Raw genomic sequence first — 13,366 nt, forward strand, 5'->3', positions numbered from 1 at the left:
TTGAATGTAACTGCAGATTCGCCCAAAGGAAAAAAAAAAAAAAACAAAACCAAAAATCAACAGGAAGCTTTCAAAATCATGAGGTAGCTTCCTGCAAAACAATGAGATTTATTAGAAAAGATGATTTGTATTTACATCCATTCTGAATCTTGAGCACTTAAGGCAAACTTGAGTCATGCTTGCAAACTCTTCTCTACAACCACTAGAGTCAGATTTTTTAATAATAATAAATACAGCTAAGATTCTCAAAGAGGAGCTTTAAGTGGGCAAGAGGTAAATAAACGCTGAAGAGCTTACACTTTAACTGCGCACATTCAGGTGTCAAAGGGGGATGGAGCTGATATTACCAAGGACTAGCTGAGGAGGAAGGCACTTACACTGCGCAGCAGGTGAGCTGACGTAAAGAGCTAAGATGCGTGTATGCCTCGAGGGGTGGGAAACGGGCACTGGTTACGTGGCAGCTCCACTGGCAGAGGTTGGATGAGGAGTGGGTGTCCGATCCTGGGGCTGTGGGGAGGCAGCAGCCAAGTCACCAGCATCTGTGACACCCCCCCCCCCCCCGCCCCCAGCACGTGTGTGCCCCGTCCTGCACGTGAACTTTCCACTCTCAGGATGACGACGGTGGACATGTGCGGGTTTGGTGGGAAAGTACGGCTGTGCTTTCAGCCAGCGATGAACGAAAATGATAAACGACAAGGCCTGGGTGATGGCACAGGCTGCATCACGATACTCAAATTACAATGAAATAGTTTCTTACGATGTTTGCAGGCCATGGAAAAACTAAATTTTGGTCCCAAGCCCCAAAATTATAATTTCTAGTGGAGAAGTCCAGCTGCTTTTATTGTTGTTTATGCTTGTTATATCCTGGCCCTACTGCAAAATCCTCCAACCCGCTACATCTGTCCAGTTCTGCTGCTGCTCTCCAAATGTCCCCTTTCACCAAGGAACATTCAGATGCCTTCGCTGGTTGTGGTGGTACTTGAATAGCACCGGTTTGGAAACCTTGGCTGTAGCAACTTCTGCCAAATACAAGTGGATGCAGAGAACCAATGTACAAGGGAAAGAAAAAAAGGCTGAAAAATACAGTAAGGACACAATTTAAAAAATACAGAGATTTTTAAGGTGTTAAAATGCCTTAATAATTATTGGAAGATGCGTCACTAATGCCTAGCCAGCTCCATCTCAGTCAAGACCTGGCCAGCAAAGCCACTCACTTGTGACTGCCAGACTAGTCGCGCTGCAACATTGCAGTGTTGTGAGATAAAATTTGGCCGTGCCGAAACAGATCAAAACCATCAGTTTTTCCTGGTACTTTTTACTGTTACAACAGGAACAGTTGTGTTACTCTGACTTCACTGAAATATAATGTGTTGGGAATTAAGCAATCACTGTAGCTGTCTTTTGGCGAGTAACACTTCAGAGTTGTAGCTGGACTAGGCAGGCTGAGCTACCTCGCATCGAGCGCGGCTGGTCTGGCGGGTGTTAGGGGCCAAATGATGAACCGCGGCTATACTTGATCTGGTATTTATGAAGGAGGAATTAAAGGCTGTCTCCAAAAAAATGCACTTGGTCTGGCGGGAACCAGGTGTCAGAGATGTATTTGCACTACTCTCGAACCGGGAATGTGACAGGGCATGGACTTGCTGGTCAGCGGGGAATGGCAACAGGTGCGCGTCTCTGGCCGTTACAGTTTGGGGATGACGGGAACAAACCCAGGATGTTCCAGCATCCTCGAGATCGGGGTGTGCCGAAGAAAAACGCGTGTGGAGATCTTGAAACAGAGCGAGATCGGCTGCCTGCCTTCGGTTTTGGGAGTATGGGGTTACATCCAAACTCCTCCTCCTCCTCCTCCTCCTCACCGGCTCCATTGGTATCCACCTTAGCGGGGAGGAGGATCTCTGGGTTTTTTTTTTTTTCTTATGTCAAACCGGATGGCTGGTTTGGGTGCAATAGGCTTGCTAGCCTGCTCCTGCACCTCGGCGGCAGGTTTCGCCGCCCTGGCTCTCCTGGCCCGCCGGACCCCGCCGGGGTCCCCAGCTCGCCCCGCTCCCCGCCGCGGCACTGCCGGGCCCTGCTAGCGGGGGGCGCCCGCGGCCCGAGGCTTCCCCGCCGGGAGGAGGAGGAGGAGGAGGAGGAGGAGGAGGAGGAGGAGGATGCTCCAGTGGGGCTGAGCGGCCGTGTCGTGTGTTCCCCCCAGCTCCTCCCCGGAGGCTCCTTCCGCGGGCGCTTCCCAGCCGCGGGCAGCCGCGCCCGGCTCCGGCTCCGGCCCCGGCGAGCGGGGCTGCCCGGGCTCTCCCCTTCCTTCCCCGGCGCCGTCGGGGTCCGGCCGGCCTCCGCGCCACCTGTAGCCCCCCCCCCCGCCCCGACCCCCGTAACTCGCCGGGCCCGGGGCCGCCGCCCGGCTCCGGCTCCATCCCCATCCCCATCCCCATCCCCATCCCTATCCCCGGGCCGGGCTCGGGCGGCGCGGCCGCATCCTGCGCAGCGGCGGGCGGGGCGGAGGAGGGGGCGGGAGGCGGAGAAGGACCGGCCACCATTTAAAGCGGTAGCGGCGCGGCGCGGCTCCCCAGTGCCGTGCTGCCGCGGAGCGCGGCGGAGGCAGCCGCGGCCAGGGCGGGCGGGACCGGCCGAACCCCCCCCCCCCCCGCCTCCGCCGCCGCCTCCCCGGCCCGGCCCCGCCGCCCCCCGGTCCCTCCGGGCCGCATGAAGGCGCAGGGGAGCGCGGGCGGGAGCGCGGGGCATCGCCCGGGGCATCGCCCCGGCGGCGGCGGCACCGGCACCGGCACCGGCACCATGGTCCGGCTGGGCAGGCTGCTGCGGCTCCTGACTCTGATGAAGTTGCCCTGCTGCCTGCTGGAGTTCCTGCTCTCCGAGGCGGCCCAGGGGCAGGAGATGTACGCCCCCCACTCCATCCGGCTGGAGGGGGACATCACCCTGGGCGGCCTCTTCCCCGTCCACGCCAAGGGCCCCCCGGGCGTGCCCTGCGGGGACATCAAGAAGGAGAACGGCATCCACAGGCTGGAGGCGATGCTCTACGCCCTGGACCAGATCAACAGCGACCCGGACCTGCTGCCCAATGTCACGCTGGGCGCTCGCATCCTGGACACCTGCTCCCGAGACACCTACGCGCTGGAGCAGTCCCTCACCTTCGTCCAGGCTCTCATCCAGAAGGACACCTCCGACGTGAGGTGCACCAACGGGGAGCCGCCCGTCTTCGTCAAGCCGGAAAAAGTAGTTGGAGTGATCGGGGCGTCGGGAAGTTCGGTGTCCATTATGGTGGCCAACATCCTCCGGCTCTTCCAGGTAGGGCTGCGCCGCGCCGGGCGGGTCGCGGAGCTCCGTCCCCGCCGGGCCGGGCCGGGCCGCGGGGCTCTGCCCGCCGGGGACGGGCGGAGGAGGCGGCCGCCCGCCGCTCCGGACTCCCTTCGTGCCCCTCCAGGCGCTCGGTTCGGCTCCCCGCCGGAGCATCTCGTTGCCCTGCCAGCCACCCTCCCTGCTTCAGCATCCTCCCCCGGTGCGTGGCACTTTCTGGATTTGTCGCCCCATTTGCAAGAAGCAATCCGTGAAGCGAAAGGAGGAGGGGGAGGAAAAGGAAAAAAAAAAAAAAAAAAAAAAAAAGAAGGAGGAGAGGCGAGGATTGAGATGGGTTTGCGTTAGAGAGAAATATGGCTCGGCAGAGACGCGGGCGCAGGGCACGGCCGGGACGGGCTCCTCGCATGAAATCTCCGCGCTGTGCGAGGGCAGGAGGTCCCGGGGGGCCGGGGGGGTCGGGGGCTCGGGCCGGGGGGGGGGGGTTTCCCCGGCGGCACTTGACGGAGCCGGGGCCGCGCTGGGCAACTCCGGCCACCCCAGCGCTTCCCGGGGCCGGCTCGGGCCGGGGCTCCCCCCGCTCTCCCGAGACGGTGGGGGGGGGACGGGGACGGACGGAGCCGAGCCCAGACCCCGCTCGGAGCGGAGGGGCCGGGCAGCGCGGCCGTCCCGGGGGCCGGGGCCGGGCTCCGGCCGCAGCCCGGGAGAGCCGCTCCGCTCCGGGGAGCGCCGGGGGAAGATGAGCGGAGCCGGGGGATTAAAGCACCGTGTGCGGGGGTGTGCGGGGGTGTGCGTGTGCGGGGGAGATGCTCTGCAGCGCCTGCCCGTTCCGCTGCCGCCCCCCCACCCCGGGTCTCGCCGCGATCGTGCCCCTCCGGGCGCCGGGGCTGGCTGTCGGGGCACGGACCCTTGTCCCCCCTCGTCGTCGTCCCCCCCCCAACCATCTCCTCGGCTACATCCTCCTCCTGCCCTTCCTTCTCCGGCACCCCAAGTCCGGGAGACGGCAGCTGTGCGGGGCTGAGCCGGGCTTTGGTTCCCCGACGGCGGGGGGAGGGGGAGGGGGGTCGGGGGCTCCCGGCTGGGGGGTCCCCGTGTCCCCCCCGGGGCGCTGGGTGAAGCCGGCGGGGCCCGGCAGCGACCCCCCGGGCGCTCCTCGGCAGCGATCGCGGGCGCAGTGACAGTGACACAACCGCCACCAGATGCATCGTGAGCAGCGGAGTTTCTCGCTTCCTATCCTACGCCTTCGCATGCGGAAGGTGGTGGTGGGGTTTATTTTTATTTTTGTGCGGCGGGCGGAGAGATCCCCCGCTTTTCCCAGCTGGAAACTTGTGAGGTTTTCACGGCAAATCCGCTCTCCGCTGTCAGCAGTCATCGTTACTCCTTATTCCCATCTGGCTGCCGGTGCCAGGTACGGCCGTCACATGCAAGACGAACGGAGCGATGCGCCTTCCCCCATCGCTGCCCTTTGCGCTGCCCAGCCGGACTCGGTCCTGTCCGTTTCCCTGGCAGAACATTAAGGATCTGGTTTTGTTTTCCTTGCTCGCCTCCCCCCTCTTGGCAAATTAAAATGCGACTTGTATTGCTTCTGGATTCAGCGGTGTACTGAATCTCTAACAATTTGTGCGGCTTTAACGTGCGGGTCTTTGTATTGCAATGCTACCGCCGAGAAAGCAGCCCTGCTCGTGTGCGCGAGCGAGCTTGGCATCGCTAGGTACGCTGTACTTATTTCTGTTCGAGACTTCTTGCATTACAAACACCCCTTCCTGGGCTGCAAAACAGATGATCTCATGTTCTGCTTGAGCTGGAGCCGAGAAGCTTGGAGGGATGCGAGCGGTGCTGAAGTTCTGCTGAAGTACCGGTTCAGCAGCCGCTGATCTGCTGTAGACTTCCACCAGCCAGTAGATTGAGATGAGCCAGCTGTTTTATACTGAATCTCATTCAAGAGCCGAATCCTGGGCACTCTCGACTGAGATCTCACTCAGAAGGAAATCCTGGGCACCGGGAGCCTTTTGTGTAATGCCACAATACCTGCAAAATCTTTGATGATATGTTATGTGATGGAGTTCGCAGAAAATCAGACATTTGGGCAGTTTCTGCATTTAGAGAGATTTATATAAATCTAAACATTTTAATGTGTTGTGACTAAGCATCTGTTCAAAATTGCTTTTTAACCAAATCATCCAGAAAGCAGGAACTGGTACATACTGAGAGAGATTTTACTGAATATGTATTTTACAGCTCAGTTCTGCCTTCTTTAAGTGGATTTTTCATGCAATAAAACTGTTCCTTATTGTCCTCTCCTCCCTCAAAACACAGTGCAGAACGTGTCCCAGCCAGAGAGAAATAAGAAAGAAAGAACTCTTTTAAGAGAGAGGAGGAGAACTGGACCTATTAAGCAACTAAGTACTGTTGCGTGGAGGTGGGTGAGAAGCTGTAAGCTACTGGAAAGAAAAAAACCCAACCAACTCCCCAACCATAAAAAACTTGTTAACCTAAATACTTTCTCAAAAGCATGAGCTGTTGCAGCCAGCTTGCTTCTCATGGGTCCCTCAAGGTTTTACTGACCATGGCAGTGGTGAAGGGTGGGTGAATGGCTCTGGAACACTTCTTTTCATGCCCAAGCTGGCTTTTCCCTAACATCTCGTAGATGAAAACTCTTTCCATCTGTGGAGGCCTCTGCAAAGAAATCTTACTAGTGTTTACATTTCTCTGACAGTATCTTGGAAGAGAAGTATTTGTACTCTACCGTAACGTAGGGAGAAAAAATAAATATATATATATATATATATATAACCAATGCAGAGCACAGTGGGGTTTCCTCAGCCAGCTACTGATGCCTAAGGGGCTTTCTTTCCAGGATGGGTAAGATTTAGGCTATTCATCTCCCTCTCTGCACGTGAAGTTACGATAGCTCTCCATGCAGCTCACCTGCCTGTCCCCAACCTAGCACAGAGGGTTGGGAGCATCTTCAGCTAATGCCAACAGGTGGGTCAGCAGGGGAAAACGGTACTGAGGTCCTCCGGTTTGAATTCATCCGTGTAATCACTGTTTGAAGCTTGGTAGAGGCTTTCTTTTTGTAAAAAAAAAAGGATGTGAAGTATCTGCATTAGACTTGGGCTTTTTCCCGTGCGATGAAAGCAAAAGTCCCTCCCCCTGCCTCTTCTATCTGCCTCCCCACTTATCCCTGAATCGCACCTTTGATAAGAGATGATGGGACTAGTCGGGGCGGGGGGACTTTCCCTGGAGCCCTGGGGCCGGCACCGAGTCCCAGCTGCTGCCCGAGCGAGGGGAAGCCGTCGCCCCGACTCTGCCTGCCTTTGACGTGCTCACGCTGATGGAGCGGAGCTGTCGGGGCTGCCGAGAGCCGTAGTCAGCGCCGGTCGCGGCTCTGAGTCACGCAGGATGTGTCGGTGCGTTGGAGGTGGGCACAGGCATTGCCGATGAGGGCAGTATGTCTCCTAAGGCCAAGTACGCAAGAATTTCTCTTCCAAAATTGCAACTAACGAGAGATGCAGCGGCCCTGCACCAGCGCAGGGTTTAGACGAAGGAGGAGGCTTTACACCCCAGTTCAGTATCTGTCATTGCCGTGAACTTTGTGTGGGATCTTCCGTGAGTTACTTCATTTAAAAGGTTGAAGAGCATCCCGGCGGCGCACCGAGGTCCAAGCTTGAGGAGCAAGTTGGACCCACGCCTGAGACGCACCGCAGCACGGCTGGATGTTTGACTCCCTTTTGAAGACAACGCAGACGAGCTCTCTCCGGTTTGGCAAGGGGTCGAGCTGGGGGGTGCCTCTGGCTGGCTGCTTCATTTTTTGCAGCTCTCTGGTATTTAACTTCATCCTCCTGAGAAGCAGGGATGAGCTCCTGGCCGGAGTTCGTGTGAGATAGCCCCTTCTGACTACGTCCCTCTGTAGACGAGACCTCCTGTGCTCCGGGGCTTGTGCCCCAGCCCTGCCCTGGATGAGGAGGGATGGTTAAGCCCTGAATTTTGGGAGCAGGGCTGCGTGGAGCAGGTGTGCTGCCCAGCACCGAGGGCCTGTGTCTTTGCTGCAGGGCCTCGGATTAATGCAACAGAAGGGATAATATAATGTGTGGTGGACCGTGGAGATATAAATGCATAAATATTCAAGTATGTCAAATACAGTGACTTTTTCAAAATACAATTCTGTTACAGCATGCCAATAAATAGTATGCCGATTGTAAATTAAATATCTGTTCTAAAAATAAAACAGAAACAATTTGGAAAGCTGTTTCCAAACGCATCAGGGAGTTCGAGGCAATATGTTTATAGGCTGCTAGTTTTGCATTGTAAAAAATATTGTTACTTCACAGTGTCATAGCTTTCCTTACAAATTTAACTCCATGAAATTCAATAACTATGCTGAAAAAATTGCCAAATGTTTCATCTGTTCCATATTTTCTGGGAGTAGAACCACGCAATATGGGGAGTATCAGCACGCTGATTTCTTTTTTTTTTCTACTGGAAAACTAATTTTTGGACTCCTTTAGAACTACAGACTTCTCATTACAAGCTTTAATAATGAACTAATTACCGCTTCAGGTGTCTGTCCTCAGTGGATGTAATTTTAAATAGTCAATCAACAATCGTTTTTTCTTGTCTAAATACCTTTTTGCTTTTATCAGTGATGGTTCTCGTGGCCCACAGGGGTGCGTTACCAAGCCCCTTCAGGGAACTTTTTAGAAACCAGCGTGGGATAAAGGAGTACAATGAGATTGGGAGTGTAAATTGAAACTTCCCTTATATCCCTTGGGGCCTTTTGGCTCTATTTCCATCTGCGGGCACCTTTGTACGAAATGAGACAGATTGAAGGTTGCGATCCCGCCTTCTGCTCTAGACACAATGAAGCCAGTAGAAATGCGATTATTCAGAAGGGAATACAGCTTCGAAGTGCAGCTCTGAGTCGGATGCTTCTTTTTTCTTGGAAAAGGGCGTGCGTTTTCCAGGGCTCTCCGAGTGTGGAGATACTCTTTGCCAAAGCGGTGGTAGCCGCCTGCAGCAACAGGCTGTGGCTGGCTGAGCTGCAACGCTCGAGGTGCTGCGACCGGTGGCGGTGGAGATTGGGGTTCTGTCTCAGCTTCTGGCCTGGGGAATTCAATTTGGCTCTCAGCAGTCATCGGTGCCTGTTCCTGCTGGATTGGCAGCACGGTCACGGGGAAGAAGGATGAGGGCTGCATGAGAATCCCTTTACAGAACGTGTGATGCCACGATTTCAAGAGATTCTTCTTAAGTGTTTGGTTTTTAATTAATTTTATGCTGCTCCTCTGATCAGATTCTATACACTCCTTCACTCTGCAGCAAAAGCATTTGCAAACTGATTGTTCCTCCCTTTCTCCCCCTCGTTTGCAGCAATATGGGATATAGGCCCAAAGGTTTCCATTTGTGTAGGTTCTGGGTGCAAAGCCAAAGACTCATGGCGAGCCCCCTCCTGCTGAACTTGACTTAATGAGATGGTAGTAAATGGCCAATTTAATTGACTGTAGTGTACCTGCCACGGGGGGACTCTTGGGTTATTGCTGGTATTTGGGAAGAAAACTAACACACTTTAGCAGTATTTTTCTCTAGATGCTAATATATTTTGAACTCATTACCAGTTTATTGCATTTTCCTCTTCTGACTTTTAATAAGACAATATTGGTCTTAGGAAGTGGGGTAATGATTCATTTTATAAAAGGTATTTCAGGAGAACTACACATTTTTCAGTTAAACTCATAGAGAATTCAACAAAAAGCTGAAACTAGGAAACAGTAAACTTTAATTCTTTGCCTCTTTTCAAAAAATGGCTTTTGTGTTTCTCAGCAAGCTTTCATTTTCATCAGTCTCCAAATATTTGTCCTTGTTGTTACTGATGCACCTAACATGTGTCAACAAGCTGAGCCATGCCATTCTACTGTATTGTTGAAATATTGGGCTACATTTAATAGATGTGGAATCTTATGTCACCTGTATAAATCAAAAGTAAAATCCTTGCTTCAGGATTTCACATGCTTCCATGAGGAGTTACTAATGCGAGGTTGGAGGTGCTATGAATATATTTTTCTGGAGACCGGTGTTTTGGAGGTAAAATTTATTTTCTTGACAAGGCAAAACCCAATATTAGCAATAATCTTGGCTCTTAATCTATTTTCGAGCGTGTCTCCGTAGACGTTGGGTAGAAGGGACTGCAAAGAGTCATGTGGAAGAAGACTGGCTCTGGCAGGAGAGGGATGCTCTCCCATGGAGAGAGACAGAGAGGGATGATGGTGCTTACGTGAGCAAAGGATTAGCAGATAATTGGGGCTGGCGTGGGGGGCAGCACAGGGGGATGCTGGAAGATGCCAGCTTCTAGGGTGAAAGCATTATTCAGCAAGTACATTTGTGCCATTCCCAATTTATTCTTTGAAATGAAATAAGGTGACCTCTTTGGAGTGACAAATGGAGGGTTCATTTCAAGGCATTAATTTCTATGAAAGAAATATTGATCTGGTTTTGAATCTTATAACACTAATACTGTAAAACTACATGTTCTATATTCTGTATTTTATTCTATTAAATGAGTTTTGCTTGGAGGCATCCAGCACAATACTCTGCATCGTAATATCAGCTGTTGTTATTTCTATTTATGGTGATATTCAAATTAATCTCAATGAGTGACAATGCTGACTGTCCCAGACATGGGACTGTGATGAATTTTATCATAATATTGGAAGATACGAAGCATGTAATTAAGGCTGTTTGGAGAGCATGGAATCCAATATAGTCAGGTCATTAGTGTGGTGGAGTGGGTATCCAGGCAGAGAGAAATCTGAAGAAAAACAAGTATTTCTAAAGCCTTCCTCATTACTGATGATTCACAAGGTCCTATAAAGCCCTTCTGCTGAAGGCAGTAGAGGTATTCTGAATCATCACCAATTTAGCTGAGAATAAAGCATGGTCCTGTTATGGGCCGCTAAAATATGGTAGCCCTGCCCTGCCCCAGGCCACCGGTCACTCGTGCACAGTCACCACGCATTTTACCTGGCCGAGTAACTCTCATACCTGCAGAGCTAGCGTAGTTCTTCCATGGAATCGTACTACATCAGGAAGAGAGACTTCAAATGACAGCAGTTAATATGTAGGAACGGTCTTAAAGCTCTTTAATTTCTCTGTCCCCATGTCATCGTGCTACCCCTGCATGGACAGCACAGCAGAGGTTGGCATGGCATGAGGGGCTTTTTTTGCAACTTGGGGGCTGCCGAGTGTGACGGAGCAGGTACTGCGGTGGGGTGTCCGGGCTCCTGCGTTCTGTAGTTCATTACGAAGCCCTTCACCGGCGCCGTGCACCCGATGGCAGGGTGCAGGGTGGTGCACCCCGAGCATCCCTACAGCGGGGCGGCTGCGGAGACCTTCACATCGGGGCCTCGCTCCGTCTCCAGGGGGGCAAGCACCTCCTTTTGAGAAGATTTGACAAGTGGTGTTACATTTCCAAAGAAACCGTAACTCCAGCAGTGTTGCCCAACTTCCTTCTAATTTAGCCTGCATTGTGAGAAGTGATGCTTTTGCTGTGTCATTTGGGATGTTCAGGAGAGGCATTAGCATGCCGCACAAATGGGAGTGCGTTGCAAAGTATATATCCTCTTATTCCTTGGCTGATGGGGTAATGCAGGGCAATGCCTCACTTCCAAGTACTTTTAAATGAACTTGGCAAGCACGCCCAAACGCCTGTGAAGTGCTCCTAACTAGCGATCACATTTCTCCTTGAGTAGAGATCATGAGAAGCACTCAGAGTCCCTGGCCTCTGATTTAAATGGGAAGAGAAGGCAGGCTGGGGAGACCTTCCCTTCTGAATGCCGTGTGCTGCCTGGCGTGGCACAGATAAAATCTTTTCACATGTAGGGCACATCAAATAGCTCTGGTTTTGTTAAAAGGATTGCCTGACCTGTGGGGGTGGAGGGGACAGTTAAGAGTAGTCTAGGGCTGCAAGATTTCATTCTGATGATGGTTCTGCTTAATGTCTATGAATACGTTTGTGTATGTAGGTGTTTTATATATATACATACACACATACTTGCATGTATATAAAAATACCTTTTTTTTGGTAGATCTTCATGCTGTAGACGTTAAGTGACCTGTCTTCTAACATTTTGCTCAGGGCTAAGGCTGGGAAGGGGAGAGCAGGCACCAGTGCCAGGACATGGTGGGCGAGGACGGGATGGAGCACGTCTCCGCTGTCGTTGACTGCCACTGCTATCAGTGTGCCGACAGTCTTGTCACCCGCTTGTTTGGCTTTTCGATTCTGTCTGTCTCGCATTATTATGATGTTAGGACTCAGAAGAATCAATGATGTGTGATTAATAGAGAAAAGACGTGTTTTAGTAATACAGAGCCACCTCAGAGGCGTTCAGCAGTACAGTCAATGGGTTGTGTTCAGGCTTGGCTGTTCCTACCCGGGAAGGGAGGACAGGCAGAAACCGTGATGGAAAACAGGGGGAAGACGGTGGAGGGGGTGGCGTGCAGCTGGTGCGGAGTGAGAGGGCGCTGGAAGGAAGATGCTCTGCGGGACCAGCTCTCCCTCCCTCTCCTCCCAGCAGCAGGAGCCTCAGGTCTTCTCCTGGCAGCAGCTCAGTGGCTTTTGGGACCCCAGCATGGGCAAAGAGGATGGACAACAGGGCTGTGGTGGCCATTCCCTTTGTGGCAGGCTACTGGCCATGTGCCTGCCACCTCTGCCTCTGCCTCGAGCTGCTCTCAGGGATCAAAGGGAGAGTCGAGGTCGGGATGGAGGAGCTGAGAGCGGTCACCGTGCAGCGCATTGCCCTGGTGGAGGAAACGGCCAAGGTCGAGTCCGGTACCTGCACAGCCCAGATCAGTGCCAGGCAGTGACACGGGAGTCCCAGGGAGGACACAGCCCCGTCGGCGTGTCACACGGAGGGTAACTGGCACGGGGCCGCTCGCCTTAGCCCAAGGGCAGTGCCTTGCTGGAGCTGCTTTACTGCTCCCAGTTCAAAAGCCAGATAATCTGGACCTGCCTTTGGTGTGGTCCCTGTGCTCCCTTGCCTTGCTGTAGATATGCCTTTAGATCTTGCTCTTACAGTTTTACAGCTGGTTTTGGCTTTTCACTTGCAGGTATAACAACTGCTGACAAAGCCAAAACCTTAAGCTATAGTTGTCCTGAAAAATGACTCTGATCCAGGTTCTCCTCAGGTGGGTTGATACAAACCCGTATCTCCACTTTCTGCATAAGAAGTTTCACGTTTCTGTGGCTGATAGCAGGATGTAGCAAGCAGCCCAGCGCTGCTCGGGGTGCCCGCAGCCGGTGGGGTTCAGCGATCCGAGCCCCGTGGCAGGAGCGAGCATCGCCACTGTCAGTGCTGCAGCCTTAAGGGGAGCTGAAGGGCGAGCCAAGCCCCGCGCCGCCGTTTTAAAGGTCACCCTTTGTCACTGGAAACGGGAGAAAGTTGATTGTAGCGTGGTTATGGGGCATTTCCAGGGTTAGCTGGAAAAGTCACCCTTTTTGTTCATAGACCAAATTTCAGTTATAGAAATGATGGTGTAAAAGTGAATACAGATCCCTGCATGCGATTTTTGTAGCAGCCATTTATTACTATCCTACGCAAAGGCACTAATCCTAACTTTTCTTAGAAGAGTGCCCATACATAAATAGGACCATAAATCCAAAGAGTGTAGGGGACAGAAACACACACCTGTCTTAGCACAATTTTCCAGCATTTTCTTTGGATGCTCCAGCACCGGCTGATGTCAGTGGGAAGGCAGCAAGCTGGGTGAGCATCTCGCTAATTCGCTTGGGCAGATTCAAGCATCCCTTTGCCCTGGTACCCTCCCCTCGACCTCCCGCTCCAGCCCCCTTGGGTGCTCCCCTCCCATTTTCTGGGAGCAGAGGTTATCGATGCGGCTCTTGCTGCCGCCTCCTTCAGCGGCGGTCCTCCGTACTCGTGCCGAGTCGCTGGTCTGAGGTGGGACCCATATAGCCAGGCTGGTCTGAGCAGATGCTTGGCTAAGTTCTTTTATAAACTTTTCTGAAGAATATTCTACAACCTCCATGAAAGACTATTTTTTCCTCTTA

The 13,366-nt window shown here is 52.9% G+C and overlaps 1 protein-coding gene across 1 annotated transcript in view; it reads left to right on the forward strand.

Annotated features, from left to right (window-relative positions):
• Positions 1–2,776: 2,776 nt before the first annotated feature.
• The window catches only part of GRM7 (glutamate metabotropic receptor 7), a 307,513-nt gene continuing 296,923 nt past the window's right edge, over positions 2,777–13,366 (forward strand). Inside the window, exon 1 of the mRNA XM_049826946.1 lies at positions 2,777–3,303. Within this exon, the coding sequence (XP_049682903.1) occupies positions 2,794–3,303 (510 nt within the window). The 5' untranslated portion in view covers positions 2,777–2,793. The remainder of the gene's footprint in view (positions 3,304–13,366) is intronic.

This window comes from Accipiter gentilis, chromosome 23 (assembly GCF_929443795.1).
Source record: "Accipiter gentilis chromosome 23, bAccGen1.1, whole genome shotgun sequence".
Classification (NCBI taxonomy): domain Eukaryota; kingdom Metazoa; phylum Chordata; class Aves; order Accipitriformes; family Accipitridae; genus Astur; species Astur gentilis.